This window comes from Crocuta crocuta, unplaced genomic scaffold, assembly GCF_008692635.1.
Source record: "Crocuta crocuta isolate KB4526 unplaced genomic scaffold, BGI_CrCroc_1.0 scaffold1289, whole genome shotgun sequence".
Lineage (NCBI taxonomy): Eukaryota > Metazoa > Chordata > Mammalia > Carnivora > Hyaenidae > Crocuta > Crocuta crocuta.
The window spans coordinates 67,940-80,225 of NW_027529606.1; the positions used below are offsets into that span (position 1 = coordinate 67,940).

The 12,286-nt window shown below is 45.6% G+C and overlaps 1 protein-coding gene and 1 non-coding gene across 3 annotated transcripts; both read right to left on the minus strand.

Annotated features, from left to right (window-relative positions):
• Positions 1-1,209: 1,209 nt before the first annotated feature.
• MAGED2 (MAGE family member D2) lies at positions 1,210-8,931 on the minus strand. Of its 2 annotated transcripts, none has more exons than XM_077761931.1 (13): positions 8,834-8,931; positions 7,723-7,796; positions 6,864-7,343; positions 5,953-6,261; positions 5,772-5,835; positions 5,443-5,522; positions 4,811-4,905; positions 4,042-4,121; positions 3,906-3,948; positions 3,520-3,582; positions 2,321-2,435; positions 1,515-1,933; positions 1,210-1,341 (listed from the first exon to the last, which is right to left on the minus strand). In XM_077761931.1, the coding sequence occupies exons 2-12, from the start codon at positions 7,765-7,767 to the stop codon at positions 1,523-1,525; spliced, it is 1,785 nt and encodes a 594-aa protein (XP_077618057.1). In that variant the 5' UTR covers positions 7,768-7,796; positions 8,834-8,931; the 3' UTR covers positions 1,210-1,341; positions 1,515-1,522. The 2 variants fall into 2 exon arrangements, with proteins under 2 accessions (XP_077618057.1, XP_077618058.1); XM_077761932.1 differs by lacking the exon at positions 8,834-8,931 and adding an exon at positions 8,356-8,419.
• LOC144229820 (small nucleolar RNA SNORA11) lies at positions 2,593-2,707 on the minus strand. The gene has a single exon (XR_013334610.1). It is a non-coding gene; the product is annotated as a small nucleolar RNA SNORA11 (small nucleolar RNA).
• Positions 8,932-12,286: the final 3,355 nt, after the last annotated feature.

The window sequence follows — 12,286 nt, forward strand, 5'->3', positions numbered from 1 at the left end:
GCCCTATGCTTTAGTGGGCAGTGTAGCTGGGAGGACACCTTCAACCACACAAGTGTACTTTGGCACCTGGTTCCAAGTGTTCCTCTCTACCCCAACTCCTGCCACCATTCCTGGTGATTTCACTGTCCACATGAATAACCCAACCAACACCCTGTTCCCCCAGGCTACTGACCCCTCCCTCATCTCTAGGAAATGTCTTCACTCCCATTTAAGCACCCATTCCTTAGGCCTTACCATCACTTTCTCTCTGCTCTATCTTCTTAAATACAATCATCCTACTGTCTGACCATAGGACTAGTCCCTAGTTCATCCTTCCAGTTCTGTCAACACCTCTTCGCAGATACCTAGAACACTGCCAGACATATAGCAGGCACTTGATATTTGGTGTATTTCTTTAACATTCTGCTGTCAAGTCTTCTACCTACACTCTCTCTCAATTTCCTCATCTTCCTCCCCAAGCCTGCCTGAGTCCCATGATCCATCTCTTACACCATTTTGTGTATCTACTGTGTCAGACACTGTGCACAAATTAATGAAGATACAGACCCACATACTCACTGCCTTTGATCTTGTGTCCTTATAAACCTTGGGATAAACAAACTCATCTTGATTCCAAGATTACTGAGCACCTTGCCACGGAGTAAAGTTTTCCCAAAAATCATAGACTCCATCCTCTATTGGGGCCTCCCCAATGCCTTCCACAGTCCCCTCTCCAAGTCCTTTCTTGACAGTCCATTCTCCCAGACCTTACCCTCCTAACTCCTCAGGGCTACATGAGTCAATCTTTAACATCTCCCTCTCTATTGGGTCCTGCCCACTCAAACCTCTGTTTTCTTTCCAAAGAAAATCTTGATTTATTCCCTTACCTCCCTTAAGTACCGATCTCTCTTCCCTGTCTTATTCACATTTCTCAAAAAGAGAGCCTATACTTGATGTCCAGTCTCTACCTCTGCTTTCTGTTCCAGACTTGCCCACTTCACTTCTTTAGTGTGTCCTCTATGCTTACAATCCTCATGACTCCCCACCCCATTGCAGTCCTGCCTGTACTGCAGACTAGAGTTGGGGCCCAAGCTATCCCAGAGAGGCATGCTCATCTTGCTCACCTGAATCCAATAAATATAGATTGAGGTAGAAACTCTCTCATTTCATTTTTAAATGTGATACCAAAACGTGACAGCCCACCAAAACAACAACAAAGCAACAAACTCAGAAATGGCAAATAGATTTAATGTAGAGTGTCGACTTCAATTGATTGATAGTGGCTGCCTAGAGTGCTGTGTTGAATATGTTTCTGAGGATGCACCCTGGCTCGAAGAGAAAGACTGCTGGGATTAGGAATATCTGAAAACACAAGTAAAATAAATTGAAAAGTCAACTGATAGCCATCAAAAGGAAAGAAATAAAATGCCAGTAGGGGGGTTTTCCCACATGCAACCTTGGCCTTCCTATAACCAGCCAGTTCCTCATCCCAACCCCATAAGCTCAAGCCATCCCAACCCAGTCTAGGTAGATACCTGAAATCTCACTTATAGGAGAAACCACAGGCACCAGAGCTGCCACTGGTGCTGGCACCAGCTCCACCAAGGCCCGCGAAGAGCCCAAATGTGAGAGTAGCAGTCAGGCTGGCACTGGCACCGAAGCCACCACTGGCGCTAGCACCGGCACTAGCACCAGAGCTAGCACTACCACTCTCTTGGGCTTTGGCTTTAGCTTCAGCTCCCGCCTGGATCCGGGCTTTGGCCCAGGGTCCAATATCAGCTTCGTCCCAGTTGCAGGGCCCAGCAGCATTTTCAGAGCCAAGCCCAATGCCCATTTGAGCTCTAATCTCAGCTCTCGCCTTGGCTTCAGCTGCAGCCTCAGCAGCAGCCTTCATATCTGCTTCCATCGCCTCTCGGTACTGAGCTGCCCATTCCTTGGGATCCTTCTTTTGGACCTGAAACAGAAATAACCACCATCAGAAGGATCAGAATCTAAGAACTGAGCACCTATTTTATGCTAGGCACCATGTTACATGCTACACACAATATTAACAACATAATAAATACTATTAGTAATTATGTGCTTAAGGTTCCATCCCTGCTCTGACATTTATTAGCTGTGACCTTGGACATGTTACCTAACAACCTCTGTGAGCCTGAGTTTTCTTATCTGGTGTAGGATAATGACATTAGTTGTACAAATTAAATGATTCAGATAGATGGCACATTAACAGGCTTCAGAATGTTTGTGTATGAGCTGCAGGCTGCTATACACACAGCCTACTCTAGCCAGTGGGACCCCATGCACTTGATATGCCAAGTTTGGGCAGCTATCCAATTACCTTGCAGGCAAACTTGAGGACTTTCATCTTGCTGGTCTCATAGTAGGAGCGCAGGCCCCAGAAGAACTCATACTCAGGGGGATTGCTATTAGGGACTCTGGCATAGTCCAAGTACCTTGAAAAGAGAAGTTGAAAGCCTTTATGTCTAAGACAACCACAGCCCACCCATGTATGGACTGGACATCCCCACTAAATACTATAGATTTTCTTCCAATATTGAGCCCTATCCCATTGGTCCTGACCACAAGCCATGTGGAGGTACAAGATGAGATACATGTAGGGTATCTGTTCATAGGAAGGCCACGAGTTCTGTGCCCTTTAATTCTTGTTGGGTGTGTTGTAAACAGAGGAGCCATTTCTTCAGGCCCCCTGTTCTGAGCACACCCCACCACTGGGGAGTCTATAACCCGGTGAGACCTGGGACAGTCCACCATAGAAAATGACTATAAAGGGAAGAAACAGTCCACCAAGAGTAGCGTATTTTGTGCATACTCCCAACTGTGTGTGTATATGTGTATGCACATGCACATGCAGGTACATGCTAATGTCTCTGTGTGAGTGCATATGTGCTAAGAACCAAAGACACAATGGGCCCTGGCTAGAAAGTCAAGAGGGCTCCATGACCAAATGGGCCCATTACCAGCCAGGGCCACAATCAAACTTCCACTCTCTGAGACTCAGGTCCCTCAACTGACAATGGGGATGGGATGACAGCACCTATACTGCAGGGTAATTATGAAAATGAAATGAGATACACAAGTCAAGCCCCCAGCATAGTACCTGGCTGCCTAAAGCTATCATTCTATAGCATTTCTTTATGGACATTAACTTCTATAAAGCTCTGGTTAGCACAGTAAAAAGAACCAAGGCACTGGGGCCAGTATCAAAATATGACTCTTCCATTTGTTACCTGTGTAACCTCCTAAGCAAATTACTTCACCTCTCTGAACCTCAGTTTACTCACACGTGCAATGCTGGTGATGACAATCCCTACCCTGAAGAATTGCTCTGAGGCATATGTGAGAGTACATGTTGGTCAGGGAATGTGTCTTCCTGTTCACTCTACCTCAGGAATAAGCTATCTACTACCTGCCATACACACATATACACATGCCTAAGCACATGCACCACAGCTTAATCACTCAGCTCTGGAAACAGGAAAAACACATGGAACACACCATCACCAGATATACACTTACTTCTGTTTCACAAACTCATCAGTAATAAGCTTCTTCACATCCCCAAAAAGCGAGTGATGTATCCTGATAGCAGAAAGAAAAATCCATCAATAAGTCAATTAATCAATCAATTAATCAGATATGGCACTTCGCAGATGTATGCAGATGCATTTTCAACAGAGAAAAGAGGTTGTTAGCATAAGAGGAAAACTCCACAGAAGCCCAAGAGATAGTGAGACAGGGGCAGAGTTAGGGACCATTTCCCCATCCACCAAGGTCAGAACCCTGGACCCTCTACTAGCACCCCTGCCCACTCCACCAGACCACCAGACTGATGCAATCCAGGGACCATCCTCTCTCGTCAAAGGACAACATGGACAGCAAGCACTGAGAGAGCCCAATCATACCCAGGACGCAGCCCCAGCTTGCGCAGCACCTCCCAGATGACAGCTGCAAGGGAAGGCAAGAGGAGACAGGGACAGAAAATGAACATGTGGAATTCCAACTGTGGCCACCCATTCAGCTGCATGTCCAGCCACTCACCCTCACTAGACCGATTTCCATTCATAAAAATAATGCTAAGAAGCACCATGAGAAGACCCAGCTTTGGTGAATCCTTAGTCCTAGGAAAATAACAAGGTAGAGATGAGGTTTATGTCCAAGTACTAGTCACAAAAAACACACCTGCCAGTTCACTAAACTAGCCTCTCCCAGATTCCTCAGACATGAGAGAATTCTCCCCAGTCTATGCTTCAAGCTCTGTGTGACCCTGGGCAAGGCACTTAAAACTCTTGAGCTTCAGTCTCCTATTGAGTAAAATGGGAAAATCCAATCCTCCCCTGGAAGATGGAAGAATGCCTGAAACCTGGTACAACCCAGGCTGGGTGAGTCTCTCCTTTCTCTCCCAGATCCCTCTGCCCCACGAGAATTCTAGGCACAGCCCCAGTGATGCTCCTGTCCTTTAAGCATCATGATTCACCCACACCAGAAAACTTTCTTTTGAGAACCACTCTACCAAAGCCAATAGGATGAGACAAGCAATGACAGGTCTACTTTCCTGGGAAGCTTCTGGAGAAACAGAACACCTCACAGTAGGAATGCACTGCTCCAGGCTTCTACACCCTTCAGTCAATCATGATCAAGCACCACTACTATGTGCAGGGCTCCAACTATGTGTGTGAGCTGGGAGAGGAGCTTTTCAGGCTCTGTCTTCCTGTCTCTCCAAGGAGATGTGGGTAGAGATGACAGGGATGGGATAGTGCCATAGACAGAAGCAGAGCCTCCCTCCCACCCCAGCCCTTTCCCAGCTTACGTTCCCAGTATGCCTGCATCAGTGGGCTCTAAGGTGCTGAGAAGAATGTACAAGTGGTCATTCTTATCAATTTCCTTCAACTGAATCCCAAATACCTACGGATGGGGAGAACAGCTTGTGAGATCACAAATTCAGCTTCCTGGGCATCCCACAGCTCCCCCTGTACCTAGGTATGTTGGGGTGCGTGGGTATGCATGTGTGTGTGTGTGTGGATGTGTGTAAGGGGAAGGGATCAGTGAGATAATGTACGTAAACATAAAGTGATCAGCACATAGCAAATAAGTAAGGAATGTACTACTGTTATCAGCATCATCTCTGTGATTAGCAGGAATCTAGGAAGACAGAGAATGGGGAATGGAAGGAAAGAGATGAGCATGTGAAATACATTTCATGACATTTCCAGCAGCAGACAGAAACCAGGACTAAGCTGGGTGGCTTGGGTCCTAGCTGTGCTTTTGCCAGACTTGCTATGTGACCCTGAGCTAGTCTATGCCCCTCCTCAGGCTACTATCTACACATCCACACAGTTATGGGACTGAATTAATGAGAGGTCCCACCCCCAGAAGAGACATGTACACTTGTTTAATTCAATGCTTCCCCATCGCATCCATCCCCCATGGCTGCCCCTTCACCTTCTCCAGGGAATAGCCTGCTCGTTCAATGATTTCAGGGTACACATCAGTGTATTCTTTGATGATGTCCTTCAGCATGTCTGCAAGGGGAGAGTGTTGCAAGCACCTGAGCTGAAGTGAAGCCAGGTGGCCCCAAAACCCAAGCTAAAGACCCATTGAGAACTCTGCTATGGGTGGCACAGACAGGTTCTGAAGTAATGCTGGCACTGCCAAATTAGAACTTTGGGAATACAAAGGTAGGAGCATAAGGGGAAGAAATGTCCTCAGCACATGGGAAAGCGGGCAATGGAGAGCACAGCTTGGGGGATGGAGGGTTAGCAGGACGCTACCTGAGCGTTTGATGGGAATCTTCGTTTGGTCTTTAACCAAGAGGTACTTTACCAAATCGTTTGCCTGGATAAGGGAAAAAAAAGGTTGAAAGACCAAAGTATGTTTGCAAAACATTTGAGAAGAAGGCAGAAAAAACAGGCAAGGCAGTAGACAAGGCAGAGTAGAGGACAGCGTTCTTACCCTCCCCTGCAAAAGGGCCACATCCCGAGGTGGTGGTGCTTCAGGCTCTTGGGATGACTGGAGCTTGGCAGCTCGGCGGCGAGCTTTGCCCCTACGGGCCTTAGGTGATCTCAGGGAGAGCAAAGCCCTCCGGGCCCAAGCAGCCAACCGAGTCCTTGATGCCCTGCGGGCCCAAAAGGCTATGGGGCCTCTTGAAGCCCTGCGGGCCATTGAGGCCATTAGGGCCTTTGAGACCCTTCGGCCAGCTGTGGTTCCAGAAGCCTGACTCTGATCACTGCTGCCATCTTCTTCACCATTCAAATGCTTCACCTGCATCAATAGAGAGAAAGCACAATATTGTCAGATAAAGTAGACGTTCCTTCTCCCTTATCCTAGTTTTTCCAGAAGGCCCCTTTAATCCCACCCCTGTAGTAGCAGCCTGACTAGACATTGGCCATATTGACTCTTGGGTTTGTTTTTCACAGACTTCCAGGCAGGAGTTTCATCTCTTCACCAGGCCAGTAGCAACATAAGGATGGGGCCTGAGGATTCTCCCCTCCCTATATCCACCAGTGCTCTGCTTGTACCACCCTTGATAAATCATTCCACCTCTCTGGGACTCAGCTTCCTTCTCTATAAAACTGGATTATTTTCAGGATTTAATGAGATAACCTGCATGAATGTGCCTAGCTCAAGGTCTAACACATGGTAGCTACTATGTAAATACAAACTGCTTTATATTCAGATTGCAGCTATGTGTACTATCTCATTTCTCCATGATCTGTGAACTCTGTAGAGAGAAATTCTATCATATTCCTCTTAATTGTTCCCCAAAGCCTTGATGAGCACAGGAAAATTTCTAAATGTTTGCAAAACAAATGAACCAACTGGTAGAAATGGAAAAGGAAGAGTGATGATTACAGAGGTCTCACCTTTCTGGCTTTCTTGGCCTTGACCTTGGGCCGAGTATCTTGATTCTCCTGAGCCCGAGCAGCTGCACCCTCAGGCTTAGTTTCATCTGCCAAAGCCTGAGAGGCAGGAGCTTCAGGCTCCAGGACCTTTGTATTAGCCACACAGCTGACCTTTTTGGTCTCATTGGCAGGCAGTGTCACAGGCTGAGGGTCAGCACTCTGCATCTTGGTGTCAGCTGCTGGACTCTTCTTTTCAGCTGCCAGAACCTGGGTATCAGTCAGCTTAGTGGTAGGTGAGGCCTGAGTGGCAGCTGTCTCCTGAGCCTCTGGAGTCTTTGAGACCTCTGTGGCCTTTGAGACTCCTGCAACATTTGAGACCTTCATGGCTTCTTGGACCTCCGGTGCCTTTGAGGTCTTCTGTGTCTCTGAGACCTCCAAGTTCTGGGTCACTGTCAATAGGCTCTGTATCTTCAAGCCACTGTCCTTCTCTGGAACTTCAGTCTGCAAGAGGAAGCAGGAAAGCTCACAGACCTTCTCCCCACCCCCAAGTAAGCAAATGGCTCCAAAATTCCAGGCCTCACTTCTCTGACCTATACTAACTCCAACTTGTGATGTGCTCTGCCCACCTAACCCCAACAAGGCCTCTTTCTTCTGAGCAGGAAGTGATGGCGGAAGAATGGCAGGCCTGCCCTCCCTCCCTCCTTTTTTCCTACATCCTTCCTTCCTTCCTCCCTCCTTCTACAGGATGGGGGGAGGGGCACCCAGGCAGGAAAGTGGGTAAAAAAGGACAAGGATGGGGGGGGAGGTGCCAAGGGAACTGAAGCAACAACAGGGACTGGAGAAGAAAAGAAGCAAATGAGAGGAAGGAAGGTGGACTTACCTGGAAGCGGGTTGGACCCGTACCTTTTTCGCTTGTGTCAGACATATCTCAAGTTGGCCTGGCAAGAGCTGAGCCTGAGGAAAGAAGGCCTGGGTTAAAGGGGGAGCCTCCAGAACGTACTCCCTCCAGTTCTACCTGCAAACTGATCTTCACTAACCNTTCCTAGCTATTCATAGTGCGCATGCGCAATGGCCCGGCCTCTGTCCACCACCCTTTCCAACACAGGCCCTTCTTTAGGTCTGCAGTACCATTACGTCCCGCCCCCTCCCCAACAAGCTTCCCTCTAAAATTATCGCAGTATCTGGTGGTCCTGGCCCCTCCCCTACTCACACCAACCCCAAGTCCACAGTACCGCCAGGTCCCGCCCTTTTTCACAACACGCCCTCTCCAACCAGGGGCAAAGCGCATCTTGGTTCCGCCTCTTCCTTAATATACCCCCTCCTCAAATCAGAAAGAAGCCTGTGATTCCATCTTGGGCCCAGCCAAACTAGGTCCAGTCCCCTCCCTTCCTATCCGGATGGATCCGGTACGATCCGGTCCCTACAGCAGGTTTTCTCCAGATCCCAGAGGGTGGGGCTCTGGGTCACAGAGCCCCTACTGGGCTGCGATCCAAAGCTGGGCCCCGCAGCTCACCTCCTTCTCCTTAAAGAACAGTGCGTTCACTCTCCAAGCCCCTCCAAAACTCCTAGACAGNCCTATTACTCCCCACATTTCCTATTTACCCCCCACAGAATTCCCTATCCCCATTCCTTACATCCTCCTCCGTGTTACCTATGCACCCCCTTCCTTAATATTCCTTAACCCTTCTCTGCTTTTCCTATTTTCTTCTGTGGATTTCCACTTTCCCTCAATATTCTCCTCCCCCTAATACTGCCACTTCGCCACCCAACAAGTCCGGTTCCCCGTTCTTCTCCCCCACCTCCCGCACTAATCTCTAATCCACAGTCCTACCGCCTACTACCCTCTGTAGTCTTCTTTGCCTACATCTCGCTCCAGGTTATCTCTACCTCAGCTGCAGTGGTGCAGTAAACATTGCCCACCTGCCTGGCTATAGGTTCCAGGGGGCTGAAACCACTGGCTGCCAGGAAACCCAAATCTCAACGCCCCTCACCTTGTCCTCGAGCAAGTCCGGAATGCGTCTGCCCTCTCAGTCCTTCTCAAAGTCTCAGCCTCCTAGACTGGAGCTGCAACCAGCCCAGCCCAGCCCCTTTCCGCAGCCCCCTGTCGCCCCCCCTCCTTCCTTGGGGGTGGGGCAAAGGGGCCCAGCTCAGGGCTGTCTGACTCCAAAGCCTGTGTTTATGCCACAGTACCAGGCTAGGTCTGCAAACCTTCCAACCAAAACCACACCCTCAAAGCGACTCATTGATTGAATTTATTTATTTTTATATCTTTATTTTTTCTTATTACAAAGGTAATGTGAAAATTCAAATAATGCAGAAATATGTAATATACCAATGAAAGGCCACTCATCTCATTTCCCAGAAATAACCATTTTTAACATTTTGATATACAGCCCTCCAGATTGTTTTCTATTCATACACTAATTATTTGGATTTTCTCCCCACAAATGGTATCCTATCCCTACTGTTCTAGAATCCGGGTTATTTTTTTCCAGTTATGTATTCTAAACATCTTTCTGTAGTGCACATTTTTCTTAACAGCTGCATAGACTTTTCTTGCATAGATAGTCCATAATATTTAACCAGTCCAGGTCTAGGATACATGGATATGGACATTCAGATGGTCTTCCCCTCCCTTTGCTATTATAAGCAACACTACAAGGAATTTGTAGTGTCTGTATTGGGCTTTTTTTGGTTATTTATGGTATTATTTTGCTTACTCAAATGCTACAAAAATGTCTTCCATTTAAAATTTGTCAACTTACTCTCAAAAGGTACATGGAATAATGTAACCACCGACAATGTCTCTCATGTTTATGTGTCACATATATAACAAATATTTTTCATGTTATTGATGATAATCTTTGCTATACAAAAGGATTTAATTATTATGTGGTGTCCTTTTATCACAACTGAATTCTGCTTCATGCTTAAAGATGCTTTCTGCACTCCTATAACAATCCCTGTTTTTTTCAAGCACTTTTTTGGGGTTCAGTATTTACATTTGTATTTTCTGATTATTCCAAAATTTGTTTTGTAAAAGAATTCAGCTTAATTATTTTCCAAAATCACAGTCTCTTATCCCTATACCATCTACACATTAATCCATCTCCCCCCCCCACTGATTTCAAATGGCACTTTGTCACATAATAAATTCACGTAAGTAATTGGGTCTATTCAGGAAAACAAAATAAGATATATAAATAACAGAAAGTAGATAAAATTATCATTAATTATAGAGTGTATGAATGCAGACCTGGAGAACCCAAGAGTTTAAAAAGTTATTAGAAAACATAATTCAGCACAGTGGTTAGTTACAGAAATAATATTCAATACCTTTCTTACATTAAAAAATAATTCAAATGGTCATAAGCCTTCTGCTTTATGAGGTAACCTTTTCCTTTACTAAGCTAATAAAATATCAATTTCTATATTCTATGGAAAATTCACACACATACGTGCACGCACACGTCCCAGTCATTAAAGATGGGCCTCTGTTCTCCACAGGGCTTTATTTCATACTAGACACAGACCCTCCTTTTCTTCCTGTTGTAGGACCCAAATTTCCATTGCTTCCAAACCATAGCAAGCCTTGAATGCCAGGATAAGGACTTTGGTCTTGATCTTGAGAGCACTGAAAGGTTTTTGAAGGGTTTAAGGGTTTGATACAACACAGATTTGTGTTTTAGAAGGAACACTTTACCTGCCTAATCCATAAGGAGTATAGATTAGATGTCTACCTGGAAACAGGGTGAGTAGTCATCTAGGTAAGCTATGATTGTGGTTTGGCCTAGAGTGGTAGCAGTGGATGTAGTGAGAAATTGTTGAATTCAGAATATATTAAAGAAGTAAAAAGCAACAAGACTTTATGAATAATTGGGTGTAGGGAAAGGGGGAGGAGGAGGGAACCATCAAAGGGAACTCTTGGGGATCTGATTTGAGAGATCAAACATGTTAATGGTAGCCCATTTCACTGAGATATGGAATACTAACAAATGAGAATACTAACGGGGGAACATTGATATTAAGACAGCTGTGGGACATTCAAGAAGAAATATTCCACAGACAGTTGAATATGCATGTCTGAAGCTCAGGAGAGAGGTCTGAACTAAGGTTACATATCTAGAAGTCATCAGTATATAAATGGTTCTTTAATCTATTGAGAGGGCAATAGCACCTGAGGAGAATATTTAGCTTTAGAATAGATGGGGCCTAAGGAAGAGCCCTGGAGACCAGCAGTAACTATGGCATAGGTGGAGGAAAAGAAACTCACGAGAGAGATGGATAAGTAGTGACCAAAGAAATAGGGAGAAATGCAGGAGAAAGTAGTGTCACAAAACCAAGGGGGAATGAATGTTTAAGGGCATCTGGATGACTCAGTTCAGTGTCTGACTCTGGATTTTGGCTCAGGGCATGATCCCATGACCATGGAGCCTGGTTAAGATTGTCTCTCTCTCCCCCACTATTCCTGTCTTCCACTTGCTCTCTCTCTCTCTCTCTCCCTCTGTCTCCCTCAAAAAAAAAAAAGTTAAGAAAATGTTTCACAAGGAGAGGGGGTGGTCAATAGTGTTGAATACTACCAAATAGATCAAGAAAATGCCTTAAAAAAATCTAGGGATTTTAACAATCAGGTGGTGATGGTCTGGTCACTGATAAGCTTGGAGAGGATAATTTCAGTACAGACATTTGTGGAATAGATTGCTAACTGGTTACCCTAATATCCATTTTTATCATCTTCCTTAGTAACAAAACATCTTTAAAAATATTTCTAGTTTTAGCTGGACACATAGCCCCCTAGAATAAAGCCCATAAGGACAAGAGTCAAATCCTAAGAATAGTGGAATAGTAAACTAAAAAGAACTTGGATTTCTAACAATTTCATGGTGCCACCATCCCAGCTTTGGACCGTCTACCCTCTAGATTTCTTTTAGGTGAGATAAATATATGTATCCCTTATTGATTTGTTTTTTTTTTTAATTTTTTAATGTTTTATTTATTTCTGAGAGAGAGAAAGAGAGAGAGAGAGAGAGAGACAGCATGGGCGGGGGGGAGGGTCAGAAAGAGAGGGAGATACAGAATCTGAAACAGGCTCCAGGCTCTGAGCTAGCTGTCAGCACAGAGCCCGATGCGGGGCTCGAACCCACAAACCCTGAGATCATGACCTGAGCTGAAGTCGGATGCTTAACCGACTGACCCACCCAGGCGCCCCTATGTATGCCTTATTTAAACCATTGTTACTGGGGAGTCTATGCCATGTAGTAGTTTCATGATTACAGTGAGTTGAGATGTCAGTGGTAGGTGAGGTATACATGACAATGAGTATAGACTACTCTTTCAAGAAATAAGTGAGCCTGATTTCAAGGTTCTCCCAAAATTTATCCCTAACTAGTTATTCAGGCTTTTTCTTTCTGTTTTTCTAAATACTGCCTATATTCAAACCAAAC

Bases quoted from the DNA above. Each gene is read 5' to 3' on its own strand.
- MAGED2 (XM_077761931.1), bottom strand. From the start codon at position 7,767: ATGTCTGACACAAGCGAAAAAGGTACGGGTCCAACCCGCTTCCAG. The intron at 3,949-4,041 runs GTGAGTGGCTGG...CTTCCCTTGCAG, and splicing joins TGGAAATCGGTCTAGTGAGG to CTGTCATCTGGGAGGTGCTG. The intron at 2,436-3,519 runs GTAAGTGTATAT...TCTCTTTTCAAG, and splicing joins GATGAGTTTGTGAAACAGAA to GTACTTGGACTATGCCAGAG.